Raw genomic sequence first — 14,064 nt, 5'->3', positions numbered from 1 at the left:
ATTCAATGAACGCAACGAAACTTATAAGTATCGATTTCAATCTTTTGAAATGCATGATTTCACTTATTTAAAACATTTCTTTTAAACAATGTCTATTGTGTAAATGACAAATGTATATCTCTCCTCACAACCTGATTTTAAAACATTTCTCGATTCAATATTAGTCACGAGATACCATGACTGGTGAAAAATAAATAAAAATGGCAGAGGTATTACATTAAGAAAATGAGTTTAAACTGCATAAAAAGGGTAAGATATTTCATAATCAGTTTTTTTATAACGGAGTATTTATAAATGAGCCGTTTTTCTTAATTACTTTATGTGTTTTTTAGTATTATAATTCCATGTATATCGACAGTTTTTAATAACATGGATTCATATTTCTCACAAAATAATCTATACAATTGACTGGACAATGGACACACTTAATGTTGATTTAACAACCTGTTTCTGTAACAATTGTCTTTGAATCCAGGGGCGGGTCCAGGATTGGAAGTTAGAAGGGGCGTATTTTAGGGACGTAATCCTTTGACTTGCACCCTTCTCCGAGCTGGAAATTATTCGGTTTAAAGTGTTGGCGGGGGGAGGGGGTGGGGGTACTCCCCCTAGAAAAAAAAACTACCTAACATTTCTATAACATTGAAATTATGATGAAACACAGAGACATTTCCTCCATGGTACTATGTCTACGGCTATATGTATGGGAACATGTCGTTCAGTTTAAAAGTGTTGTAACTGAAAAAATAAAAATAAAATATTTTCTCGTTGTACTTTCAGAAAATAAAGGGAGGACCGGACCTTATCGCCCTTTATACAAAATCTCCGTCCAGCTCGTACAAGTTCGTCGAATCACACGACTTCTATGTAAAGGATGTTCGGCAAATTCCGAAAACACTTCTGCCTCCGGCTCCACACACTCGGTCAAAGTCGGAATTCTTCGACGTCAGCGAATATCTGCTCGTAGACGACAAAGCGATAAGGGTACTTTTATTGTTTTGTTTTTTTCTGTATTTGACGATTATATAAGCCAATTAATCTAGTACGGTAAACTATCTTTATATACTGTTCCTGCCGTCTCCGGACCAAATTTGTAATATGGCTGTACTTGTACCTGGTAGGATTTAGAAGAGAGGACGTCTCCGAGGTCAGTGCAACTTGACGTCAAATTTCCATTCCAAGTTAACCATTTAAGACACAAATCAGTCAGTAATGTTTTACTTGTTGATGTAGGTCCCTTGACAACACTGGGTAAACCTTTGTCCGCCTGACCAAGTATCTTCAGAAGAAATAGGAATATGACGTCATAAGGTCAGCGGACTTGACGTCAATACATTGAACACCGAAAGTGTTATATTTTGTTATATTTTGATTGTGTATGCGTGTTCTTTTGAAAACCATGAGAAAACCTATGTCAGCAAATGTCGAGTATCTTGTGAAGAGATACGAAAATGACGTTGTGTACTCAGCACACATGACGTCAATATTTGAACACCGAAATCAATACAATATGTGTTTTACTTGTTAACACAGGTGCCCTTAACAACCCTGAGCAAGCCTATATCAGCCCTGGTCGATTATCTTGTGGAGGGTTACGAAGATGACGTCTCAAAGGTGAACATTTTTCCTAATATAGCTCTTATCATTTTTTTTCAATGACTGTCCCCTTTCAAAAAGAGAATGAAGTTTTAATGGGAACCCCATCCCTCCGCAAATATTTATCATTATCTATCCCCCAGGTTCGTGTGTTGTTCCGGTGGGTGACCAACCAGCCCCTGTCCCGGATGGCGGTGCTGCAGACCCAGCCCAAGGTCAAAGACTCCGCCCTTCACCACCTATGGATGATCAGGAACAGGAAACAACGATACTCAAAGTTCTTCAGCCTCCTCTGCAGGTACGGAAATGACATCGGAGCGTGCTCGGCTTTTTTTTCTTTATTATTATTATTATTATTATTATTATTATTAATTATTATTATTATTATTATTATTATTATTATTATTATTATTATTATTATTATTATTATAAGTATTATTATCATCATTATTATATTATTATTATTATTATCATTATTATATACAGGTACGCAGGACTGTACGCTGTGAACATACACGGAGCAGTTAAAGGTAAGGTTATTTTGCTATTACCATTACTACTTTATTTAGGTTATTGTACATTAGCTAACAATTTGAACTAAAATCATTTTGAAAGCATATCTTAATACATGTATGTATATATTAAAAAAATGTGAGTTTTATCATAAGCATTGAAAAAATAGCATATGATGCCAACATAATTAGCATTGGTTTTCTTCCTGATGAAGTGTTATTAGATAAAGACCACACATCTAGAACCCCGCAGATTAATTTAAAACTAACATGATAACGTGTCATTTTCAGGCATCCACTACCAAATCGGCGACCGTATCAGCATGGAGAAGCATTACGGCGAGTGGAACGCCGTGCTCGTGGACGGAACGTGGCGCCTCGTTGATGCTCTGTGGGGCGCGTGCGGGGACAAGGACCCTGGGGACGGCAGGGGGCGCTTCTCATGCGACGAGAGGTTCTTTTTCACGGATCCTAAGGATCTTATGTACACGCATTTTGCGGCGACCCCGAAATGGCAGCTGCTCGACTCCCCGCGTCACATAGACTCTTTTGAGGAAAGCGTCTGTTTAAAGAACCGATTCTTTGATTTTGGGATGCAGGTCCTGTCACATCCGCTATGTGAAATTCAGGCGGAGGATGGGGAAGTGGAGCTGATATTTGGGATTAAGCCAAAGCAGGGCCCGGATCAGAGATTTAACTGTTACATTTCTCACTTTGATAGGCCAGAGTCGAAACGTTACCTGACCAAAGGTTCGAACACGAGTGTCCCGATCTTTATACACAGACTGACGGAAAGTTCCGTCTCCATTCGGGTTCGGTTTCCGGAAAGCGGAATCTACCGAATGGAGATCGTCGGGAAGCAAGTCACAAACGGAAGTCTGTATAAGGATTATGACTGGATCGCAATTTATAAAGTCATTGTCGAGGAACCAGCGGACCGAGGATTTCCGAAAATGGACCCCATTGGCTGGGGCCCCGGATCTGAAATAGCAAAAGTAGGACTGGCTCCTTTCAATTACACGAGCGGGATTATTGTGGCCAAAAACATTCAAACAAAGATTAGATTCAAAATCGTCGACACAAATCACGTCCAAAACATGAAATTCTTTTTTAGAATGGCGTCAACGTACGACAACGATTTCAATGTGAACGCTTTAAGCGATAAGTTCGAAGTCGACGTAAATATTATGACGTTTCTCGTCGAAGCGCCGCCCTTTGGAGAGTATACGTTGAAGATGTTCGCACGTAACGTCCGCGGTAGTAACGTCCCCATGGATCAACGTCGAGAATGTAACGTCTGTAATTACCTGCTCATTAGCGATATACAACAGAAAGAGGTCCCGCTCGGAATATTGACAGAAAAGACGGAAATTGAGGACACGCCGGAGCTTCCGCGAAAATTGGTGCAAGCAGAAACCCGACGCCCTCCGGTGGAACCCATTCCGTCCACAGAAAAGCCACCGGAAATCGCTGAATCGATCGTAAGCACATCAAACGTCCTTATGGAATCCAGCTCACAACCCACCACCAGTCTCCGTAACTCTCCGGAGCTCAACGAATATCCCGTGGACAATAAGACACCTGAGCCACCGGAACCAGTGACCAATGTCACAATTTCCCCGAGAAAGAGTCCCACCGCGCAAAACTTTGTGAGAGTTGACGCGGACCTTCAGGAGATACCGGAAATTCCCCTGAACGTCGTGCTTCCTGTTCAACCGGAAATAGTGGCGCGTCGCCCCTCAGAAAAACGCGAGATGAAAGCGGTTTCTAGCAACAAAGTAGTTCCCATGAAGTCAGTCGGAGCACAAGACGACAGCATCGTTTTAGTTCCAGATGACAAACCAAAGAGGCCCGGCTCCAGCATCAGACGTACAGCTTCCCGTGACGACACAAAATACTTTACCGCATTGGCGAAAGTCAGGGGAGATAAATAATGCCGGAATGGTTGTCCTTGTTGCAGCAGTATAGAGAGTACTGTACCGGTTCTCATGTTTTACATTTTTAGGGTATCAGATGTAGAAATAAGCGTTTCGTCCAGCCGGTAGTAATAATGTTAAATGTTACAGTAAGCAGCAAGCAACACTTTTTCAAATGATTCCAATAGAATATGGAGACCCCACTCATCCAAAATCTACATAATTGAACATCTGATACCTTCATTACAGTTACAATGTCAATATAACATATGCACTTCCATGCAGTTGGCAGTGGAAGTGACCAGTGTTTACCTGGTTTTCAACAAGTTGCAGACCTTTCATCAATATAATTGTCTTAAATCGAATTCACAATCGTAACAATTCGGCAAGTTCGGATCGAGGATTGTCGACTACATTGACGTCAAAATGTTGAAACAATTCATAATTTGCCTGCTTTGTATTTAATCCTGGACGCCATGAATTATTACTCGTTCTACTTTATGATTCATGTATAATAAATCATTTTTAATTGAATAATAGGAATAACCATTAAATCATAAAACAAATCTCCGTTGTTTACATGTTGTGTATAGTTAATGTTAAATGTCATAATAACTATGCTAAGAAGAAAAAGGTTAAGTCAAATAGTATATAATTGTGAATAGTTTTGTAGAGAAAATGTTTTTTCCAATTCAAATATATATAATTTTGCTCCCCTTTGCCCATGCCGGTCTGTCGGAAGGTCGGTCAGTAGGTCGGTTCGTCCGTCGGAAGGTCGATCAGTAGGTCGGTTCGGCCGTCGAAAGGTCGCCGGCGGTCAGTAGGTCGGTTCGTCCGTCGGAAGGTCGGTCAGTAGGTCATTTTGTCCGTCGGTCGGTAGACTAAACCTTGTCCGATTGACAACAAGTGGACGTTTACTGAAATAACTCGGTAAACAGGTCGAGCATGACTAGCAGACGATCCTTCATTGGTTTTGTAGGTCAGTACAGTACGTCACGGTCGTGGTAACCTCTAATCAACACTATACAAGCTTATCCGAATGATAACTAGAATTGGTAATGACCAGCAAATAACGTGTGTTGATTTCGAGGTCAGTTTTTCTAAGGTTGCGGTGACCTTAAACACCAAAACCTTGTCAGATTGATAACTAGAGATTGATTGGTCATCAAACTTGGTAGGCAGGTTGGTAGTGACATGCAAATTGCCCCTTTTTATGATGAGGTTAGTATGTTAAAGGTCACGGCTGCGGTCACCTTGGACAAAAAGGGGCGAGTAAAGTTATAACAGTAATAACTTTGATTGCAGTACAATGATATATATCACGCTTGGCATAAGTATCAATTCGTATGATAGAGAAAGGCTTTCCGGCATGTGGAGGATGTTGTCCATATAAACAGCCGCTTAAGAGTCTTTGGATATTTTTTTATGGCAAGTCTACATGTACGTTAAGGGGAGCATAATGAATGTCCAAATGTTAGAAAGTTCCCTTAAAGCGGCATCATTGTGGCTAGTGGAAGATGCTAGTGGCCCCGGCCGAGCCGCGCCCTCCACTCAAAGTGGTGTTTTATCACCTGTACCAACCGTCTTTAACATATAAATCTTATTTTAGTCGTCTAAACGTCGTAAATCCTTTTCTGAAAACATATCATGTACTTATCCTTTACGGTAATATCCTTTCGCTAATAGATTTGCCTTTGCGGTATTTAATGAGAACATGCGCAGTTTCCATAAACAAAAAATATCGGTGCGGGGTGATACAGGAATCCAGTGGATTTCACGTGAAATCCACTCAAAACGTGAAATCCACTCAGAACTCAGTTATTTTAATTAATAATTTAAAAAAAATTATATACATATTAGAAAGTGCCTCATGAAGGGTTTATATTTCAAATTTTATTGAAATTGGTCAAAAAATAAAGAAGTTAGAGCAATTTTTCATTTTTTTTCCAAAAATAGATCGGAAATCGAGGTGAAATCCAGATTCCGATAAGTGAAATCCACTCATAACTCATTAATTTTAATAAATAATTTTCTGTTTTTGTATATTTATTAGAAAGTGCCTCATCAAGGGTTTATATTTCAAATTTTATTGAAATTGGTAAAAAAATAAAGAAGTTAGAACAATTTTTCATTTTTTTTCCAAAAATAAATCGGAAATCGAGGTGAAATCCAGTTTTCGAGAAGTGAAATCCACTCATAACTCATTAATTTTAATAAATAATTTTCTGTTTTTGCATATTTATTACAAAGTGCCTCATAAAGGGTTTATATTTCAAATTTCATTGAAATTGGTCAAAAAATGAAGAAGTTAGAGCAATTTTTCGAAAATAGATCGGAAATCGAGGTGAAATCCAGTTTTCGAGAAGTGAAATCCACTCTTAACTCAGTTTTATTAATTAGTAATTTTTATTTTTTGTATACATTTTGGAAAGTGCCTAATAAAGGGTTTATATTTCAAATTTTATTGAAATATATCAAGAAATGAAGAAGTTAGAGCATTTTTTTCGGAAATCGACGTGAAATCCACATTTTGACAAGTGAAATCCACTTTTTCAGACGTGAAATCCACTCATAACTCATTCATTTTTAACAAATTAATTTTTCTGTAGAACAAATAATTGAAAGGGCTTCATAATGGGTTTATATTTCAAATTTTATCCAAATTGATCCAAAAATAAGAAAGTTGTACACCTATTTTGAAAAAAGATCGGAAATCGAAGTGAAATCCACATTTTGACAAGTGAAATCCACTTTTTCAGACGTGAAATCCACTCATAACTCATTTATTGTTAACAAATTATTTTTAATCCGTTTTAGTCAAGATCTCTTATATAACATTAGATCTAATATCTGAATCAGTTGAGATGCAATATATTGGTGTGTTGTTTACTGTAAGTAACCACTATCCAATATATTAGTTCTATAATATCGTTTAATAATTACTCTTGTCTTTGATCTATATCTATCAAAGACGAGGATCACGACTCTCACGTGCCGTTACTTTCGCATTTAGCGGTTAAGGTGATACATCACATGTCCGAGAAAGTTGACATAACATACTCGGCGGTAAAATTAAAGAAGTTAAGTACAATGGCAGTAATTATTTTATGCCGAAAAAGAATTTGAGAAGATATGGTAAGTATAAAATGTATCAGAAATGGCAATTGTCATTGCTATGTTTTTATTTTTTATGCTATGAACATGTAGTGTTGGATATACGTATTATTTGATATTTAAACGGATAATTAATTGTTTCTGTGTATTTTGTTTTATTATATTTGGATATTTAAAAGGATAATTAATTGTTTCTGTATATTTCTGCTGTATTTGTTCATAAAATGGGAACCTTTCCGTGTAGTGGATGCCTTGAGGCATATGCACTTGACTCAATTTATTGTGATAATTGTAAGTTGTGGTGCCATCGTACATGTTGTCAAATGGGCAAGCTTGAGCTTAAGTCTTGGGACCAACGTCATCTCAAGTTTGCGTGTATAAAGTGGGCTTGTGTCGGGGATGAGTACAACTACACAGCTGCACTGAATCGGTAAGTGTAATATATACTTAGCATATTTTATAATATGCTTATTATTGAAAACGGAGACGTTTTATATGAGTTAATGCAATATTTATTCATTTCAAAAATATATTTCATAATAAGTTCAAAGTACATTAACAATCATGAATAGATATTACTACATCTTTAAATGAATGAATGAAGCACATTTGAAAACATAAATAACAACTATATAGCAACAATAAATTAATAACTACGTGTTTTTATAAGCACATTTGCGAACTACTACTACTATTACTACAACAATAAGCATATTTATAACTAACATCACAATAATTGCTTTTAGCTCGTTTTAATCTGTGAAATTACGTAATATATTTCCTGATGGCGTGAAAGTATTTAATGTGTCCTTTGTTTTTGTAGTGCACCATGTCACTGTGATAGTCCTTATGAAATCTTATGTCCTTCATTTCAATGCATTGTACAATTTTTCGAACAAGATTATTGATGCGTTTTCTCTGTGCGTTGAAACTTTTTTTGCTTAGAAATTTGTCTTTGAAGTTTCCCCTTTCTGTTTACCTGTGTATATTTTTTCATATTTTGCTATTGTTTATTTTGTGTAATTATTTTCCTTAACTGTTGTGAACATACCTTTTCAGTATCTCTCATTATTGTAAACCAAGTTAAACATATGATTTCACTTGGTGTAACTTTGTTCTGTTGTATTTGTTTGTTTATTTTTTTATGATTACGTATATCAACCAATGTACATGTATAAATAACCATAAATAAATGTCTGGCATAAACAAATAATACAAAACAATTTTCGGATTATTTATTAATTTTTTAATATTTTCAAAATTCGAAAGTAAAAAAAGGCCATGATTGAGGGCGCCTCCACGTGGTATGGCCTGGATGTGTATGGATATTGTGTTTATCATAAAAAAAAAAAAATATGCATACACAACAAAACGCCCTCACAATATAACTTCAACTTTCTTATTTTTGGATCAATTTGAATAAAATTTGAAATATAAACCCATTATGTAGCCTTTTCAATAATTTGTTCAACAAAAAAATAATTTGTTAACAATAAATGAGTTATGAGTGGATTTCACGTCTGAAAAAGTGGATTTCACTTGTCAAAATGTGGATTTCACTTCGATTTCCGATCTTTTTTCAAAATAGGTGTACAACTTTCTTATTTTTGGATCAATTTGGATAAAATTTGAAATATAAACCCATTATGAAGCCCTTTCAATTATTTGTTCTACAGAAAAATTAATTTGTTAAAAATGAATGAGTTATGAGTGGATTTCACGTCTGAAAAAAGTGGATTTCACTTGTCAAAATGTGGATTTCACTTCGATTTCCGAAAAAAATGCTCTAACTTCTTCATTTCTTGATATATTTCAATAAAATTTGAAATATAAACCCTTTATTAGGCACTTTCCAAAATGTATACAAAAAATAAAAATTACTAATTAATAAAACTGAGTTAAGAGTGGATTTCACTTCTCGAAAACTGGATTTCACCTCGATTTCCGATCTATTTTCGAAAAATTGCTCTAACTTCTTCATTTTTTGACCAATTTCAATGAAATTTGAAATATAAACCCTTTATGAGGCACTTTGTAATAAATATGCAAAAACAGAAAATTATTTATTAAAATTAATGAGTTATGAGTGGATTTCACTTCTCGAAAACTGGATTTCACCTCGATTTCCGATTTATTTTTGGAAAAAAATGAAAAATTGTTCTAACTTCTTTATTTTTTGACCAATTTCAATAAAATTTGAAATATAAACCCTTGATGAGGCACTTTCTAATAAATATACAAAAACAGAAAATTATTTATTAAAATTAATGAGTTATGAGTGGATTTCACTTATCGGAATCTGGATTTCACCTCGATTTCCGATCTATTTTTGGAAAAAAATGAAAAATTGCTCTAACTTCTTTATTTTTTGACCAATTTCAATAAAATTTGAAATATAAACCCTTCATGAGGCACTTTCTAATATGTATATAAAAAAAATAAATTATTAATTAAAATAACTGAGTTCTGAGTGGATTTCACGTTTTGAGTGGATTTCACGTGAAATCCACTGGATTCCTGTATCACCCCGCACCCAAAAAATATCACAAATGGACGGAAGTATCCAACCCGCCATTTTGAAAATTTGGTACCATCTGTCAAAATAGAAATATAACAATTTTAGCGCCTTTTCAGGCGTGCTTTAGCCAAAATGACTTACGATTTACCGTGTATGTCATACATGGCAATGTACCTAATATCTGTACACATAGTCAACAGTAATTCCCGTAGTTCTGTGGGCGCAAATCACTGGAGACTGAATGTGGAAGAGGGCAAAGTTTTGAAAGCCGATGATGATCTGTTGTTTGGAAATAATCACGAAGTTGATGACGATGCGATGTTTAGAATTATCACGAATCAACGTATAGAGGATGGACAGTGGCTTGTCGACAGTCAGACGGAGTGTACAATGTGTCAGGAAATGGCAAACAACAAGAAAAAGTAAGGTTTTGTTACTCTAGAAGATTCCATGATGTCAACACAGTTAATATGTATGTTTGTTTATTTGAGTTTATCAAGGTCTGTCTGTCTCCACTGGCTGCTGGCTTGACCTCGCCTTTACATCATAACAGCTTAAATTGTGTTTAAGTGACATGAGATAGAAGTGACAGCTAAATTTAGTCAAAAGACGATTGAAGACTTTGAGAAACAGAGTGAAATACAAAAGATCTGGGTGTGAAACCCTAGCTCTTTGCGAAGAAACGTTTTGATTCTTTTTGCATAGCACTTATATACTGGATACAACATTCCTAGTTTGAAACAGTACTGAGTACACCATTTTCCCAGTACAACCCTTTAAATGCCTAGTGCAAGCCAAGGGAGCTACTGGTACCATATTTTATTCATTCCGTTTGATGCGGCTGGGGTTTGAACCCCGACCTGCAACCAAAGTATACGCTCTACCACTGAATTATGCTGGCTGTTTATTAATATATATTTAAGGTTGTCCAGTTAGTGCAGTGGTTAGCTAGGTGACCCGGGTTTGATTCCCGGCATGGACGCATGTGAGTTTGGTTTGTGGTCACCAATCAGGACAAGTGGGTTGTCTCTGGGTACTCCGGTTTCCCTGACAACACAACAAGACCACACTCTCGCGTAAAATCATGCCAACGAGAGTGATTAATATAAAGTTGAAACAACAAATTACAATATATATATAGCAATCAGTGGAGTTTGGACTAGTGGTTGACTATAAGGAGTACAGTTTTCTTTCTTAACAAAATGTTAGTGCTGTAGAACAATCCATATCTCAGTGCCATTCTCACAGTATTTAGGCTTTGAAATACCTCTTTAGTAAAATGTCCTCTTTTTGCCTCAGAATTTAACCACACAGGGTGAAGTGGCAGGGTCAAGCCATAATGCATATAAGCACAGTCAGGCCATAGTCATTCTAAAATGCCGTTCAGTTTTTTTTTTAATGATATCGACCAGGCCCAAGCAACTTCATTAAAATAAAAAAGCCTGGATGACACTGTAGAATGAATTAGGCAGACCATAATAAACAAGACGAAAAAAGAAGTCTTGCTTTCCTGGAACAAAATGTGCGCTTAACAGGGAACCAGCAGATATAAAAGAATGCATATCCTTTCACTAATAAATCATAAAAATTAAAGTTGTTAAAGATTCAATATTTGTTCATAAATGTATGAAAGTTTGTTGATATTATTTTACTTTCAGCAATGACAGATCAATGCTGACAGCAGAGCAAGAGAGTCCAAAGAATGATCAAAATAAAAAGGCAACCACTGGTAAAGATTCAGTAACCAAAGGAAACAAAAAACTGCTGACATGTGGTAAACCTGCAAATTTTACTCAGTACGACCATCTCAGAGGTATTACCCAACGTGGAGAGCACCCTCATATTCCTGAACCGGAGGTGGCCATCATGTTCCGGAAAAAGGGGGCGAAAGCTTCATCTGATGTAGATATGACCGAACTCGAGTCCAGATTGAAAAAACTTAAAAAGCAGGTATGGTCAGACAGAAAGGTAAAAAATGTACTGTACAAACTCATTTATGTGGTTCTACCTGGTAATTGTCATGAACAATTAAGTAATAACTTCAATGACCACTAAGGTTAACAATGGAGGTGCTTTTCTTTTCTTTTTTGAAATCCTACTTTTTCTGCGGTAATCAAGATCTTGAGTTGAATTTATAAGTTACGCAATACTGCCTTTAGTTTGTTATTAACACCAAGTAAAATTTATTTCTCCCTCTTTTCAGACCCCAAGAACACCATCAACATACTCACAGATCGGAAACTTCTGGCGAATAAAAGGCAACACTCAGCTGTCCATAGAATGTTTTCGAAAAGCATTGGCAATCTCCCCAAACAGCCCTGATGTATTGTTATACCTCGCAAGAATCTTGTTCAACCTCCAGTTTTTAGATGATGCCATATTTCTAACTCGAAGATCACTAGCAATGCAACCAGAAAATGAAAACTCCTGGCACCAACATTTCACCCTCGGAGAAATTCTGAAGGCTTACGGTCATTACCAAGAGGCTAGTCTACATTTTCAGCAGGCCTTGAGGCTAAACCCGGGTTTCCAACGCGCGGAAGCACATTTACGAGATATGGAGGGTACACCCAATCCTTCTATGACTCAATACACTCTCTTTATAATTCTGTTTCTCATTATGGGCGTGGTTTTTGGGGTAATAACATCGATGGAGGCCAATTATGAGGAAACCACAGAAGGAAAACCTCAGCGTCATTTCAATCGAGCAATGGCTATGAGGTCCATGAAACTTGGTATAAACCCAAGACTTATTAGAATGAGAAAAATGAACGGAGTGTAATACTCTGTATTGATCAACATGTATAGGCTTAGTTTTATAAACAAAATTATTGTGCTATTGTTTGTTTTAAATAATGCTAGTCTTCCCCATATGATGGAACCATATTGATTATATGCTTAAAGTCTTTACAGTTTATGAGAGCAAAATACATTTCAAGTGTAATAAATGGTTTAAAATGCAGAATAAGTATAGTAATAAGTATATTTTAGATGACAGAAAACTTGTAAACATCATTCAAACATTTTTTGCATTGACACTTTTAGCCAAAACAGTAATATATTATACAGTTGTTAAGATATTTGTTTGGCCAAATCTTCATGAAAAGGACATTTTTGAGTGATTGTAACTAGCACTAGTCTGGGCTTACTGTATGTGGAGTTGAAAATATCTTTGTTTTGTCGTAATGCGTACTGTAACATTGTTTATGTACACATGTATATTTTGGGCTTGTTGGTTATATTCTTATAGCAATATAAGTAAATAGCTTTGGGGCCTTTTATAACAAATCTTAATTAGGGTGACTAATCTTTTGTAAGGGAGTCATTATAGAAACTACCTCCAATAAATTTTTTATTAACTTTGAAATACAACATAATATGTACTTGTGCATAATCGGCCAAAAAAGAATTGTCAAGAAGTTTCAGGGTACATTTCTATAAGTATGGTGTCTTTTACTACTGACTAGTAATACAATGTGCATTATTTTTATATCTATTTACATTTAACTGTGTTTCTGATTATTAGTTTTATTCAAAAACATAGAATATGTCTGATCTTAAGTCCGAGTGAAAAAAAGCTGTACTGAAGGATAATTCTTTTGTTAAATAACTTGCCATTTTGGACAATTTACTACCACTCTTATCTGCATTAAGGACTATCATTTTATTTCTATGAAACAGACTATTGCTATTCTTGAATCGTCTAGAACTGACCAAAACATTCATTGGAATATTTTGATTTGTGGTAGACAGTTATATTTCGGTGCCAGTCTGGAAGTCTTCCAATTTCATTTCTAATCATAAAATGTACCTGTATTTTTGTAATCTACATTGTCGAATACCTGTGACTGAACCATTCCATTACTTTACATTTATTTATGAAGAGTAACAGAAAGGGTCAGTCTTGGGTACTTTATCCGAAAATGATAATCTGTAGTGGGATTCACTTGCTACAGAATTTCAAGAGTTTGCTTCAAAAATCAGTTTTGAGGAAGAAATTTATTATATGCAATAATTGATGATGTTTAATGATGAAAATTGATGTCTAGAATTTGAATTACATTTTCAATTTTTATATTTCAAAGTAAAGTACACTCACCAGTTGTTAATTGTGCACATGTGCTTTTTGGTGATTCATTTGGCCATTGATATTATTAAAGTTTGTTTCTTTACTGTAATGAACAATAAATGTGCGTTATTCAAAACACTTGTAATTGTTTGTTGTTAACTATAAGTGCATTCCTTCATTAATTGGGGAGAGGTTTAGATTGTGTTTTTGTGCATCCTATTCACTGTCATTTTAATTCTGTAAGGACCACATGTTTATTAGGTTTAATATTTCATCCACTGGCTATGGTTTTATTGTTAAAGCTTTATCGTGTAAATTGTGGATAAAGTTTTCAAAACATTC

At 35.6% G+C, this 14,064-nt stretch overlaps 2 protein-coding genes across 2 annotated transcripts; both read left to right on the top strand.

Moving 5' to 3' along the window:
- The first annotated feature begins 7 nt into the window (after positions 1–7).
- LOC128246757 (lim and transglutaminase domain protein ltd-1-like) lies at positions 8–4,563 on the top strand. The gene is made up of 6 exons (XM_052965170.1): positions 8–249; positions 778–981; positions 1,531–1,611; positions 1,737–1,891; positions 2,080–2,123; positions 2,397–4,563. Exons 1-6 carry the CDS (start codon positions 226–228, stop codon positions 4,037–4,039), a joined length of 2,151 nt encoding a protein of 716 aa, XP_052821130.1. The 5' UTR covers positions 8–225; the 3' UTR covers positions 4,040–4,563.
- A 5,122-nt stretch (positions 4,564–9,685) lies between these two features.
- On the top strand, positions 9,686–13,860 carry LOC128245393 (uncharacterized). The gene is made up of 3 exons (XM_052963532.1): positions 9,686–10,075; positions 11,312–11,603; positions 11,857–13,860. Exons 1-3 carry the CDS (start codon positions 9,786–9,788, stop codon positions 12,433–12,435), a joined length of 1,161 nt encoding a protein of 386 aa, XP_052819492.1. The 5' UTR covers positions 9,686–9,785; the 3' UTR covers positions 12,436–13,860.
- Positions 13,861–14,064: the final 204 nt, after the last annotated feature.

This window comes from Mya arenaria, chromosome 9 (genome assembly GCF_026914265.1).
Source record: "Mya arenaria isolate MELC-2E11 chromosome 9, ASM2691426v1".
Taxonomy (NCBI): Eukaryota; Metazoa; Mollusca; class Bivalvia; order Myida; family Myidae; genus Mya; species Mya arenaria.
The sequence above is the reverse complement of the archived record's forward strand: the minus strand, read 5'-3'. Positions and strand labels throughout refer to the sequence as shown.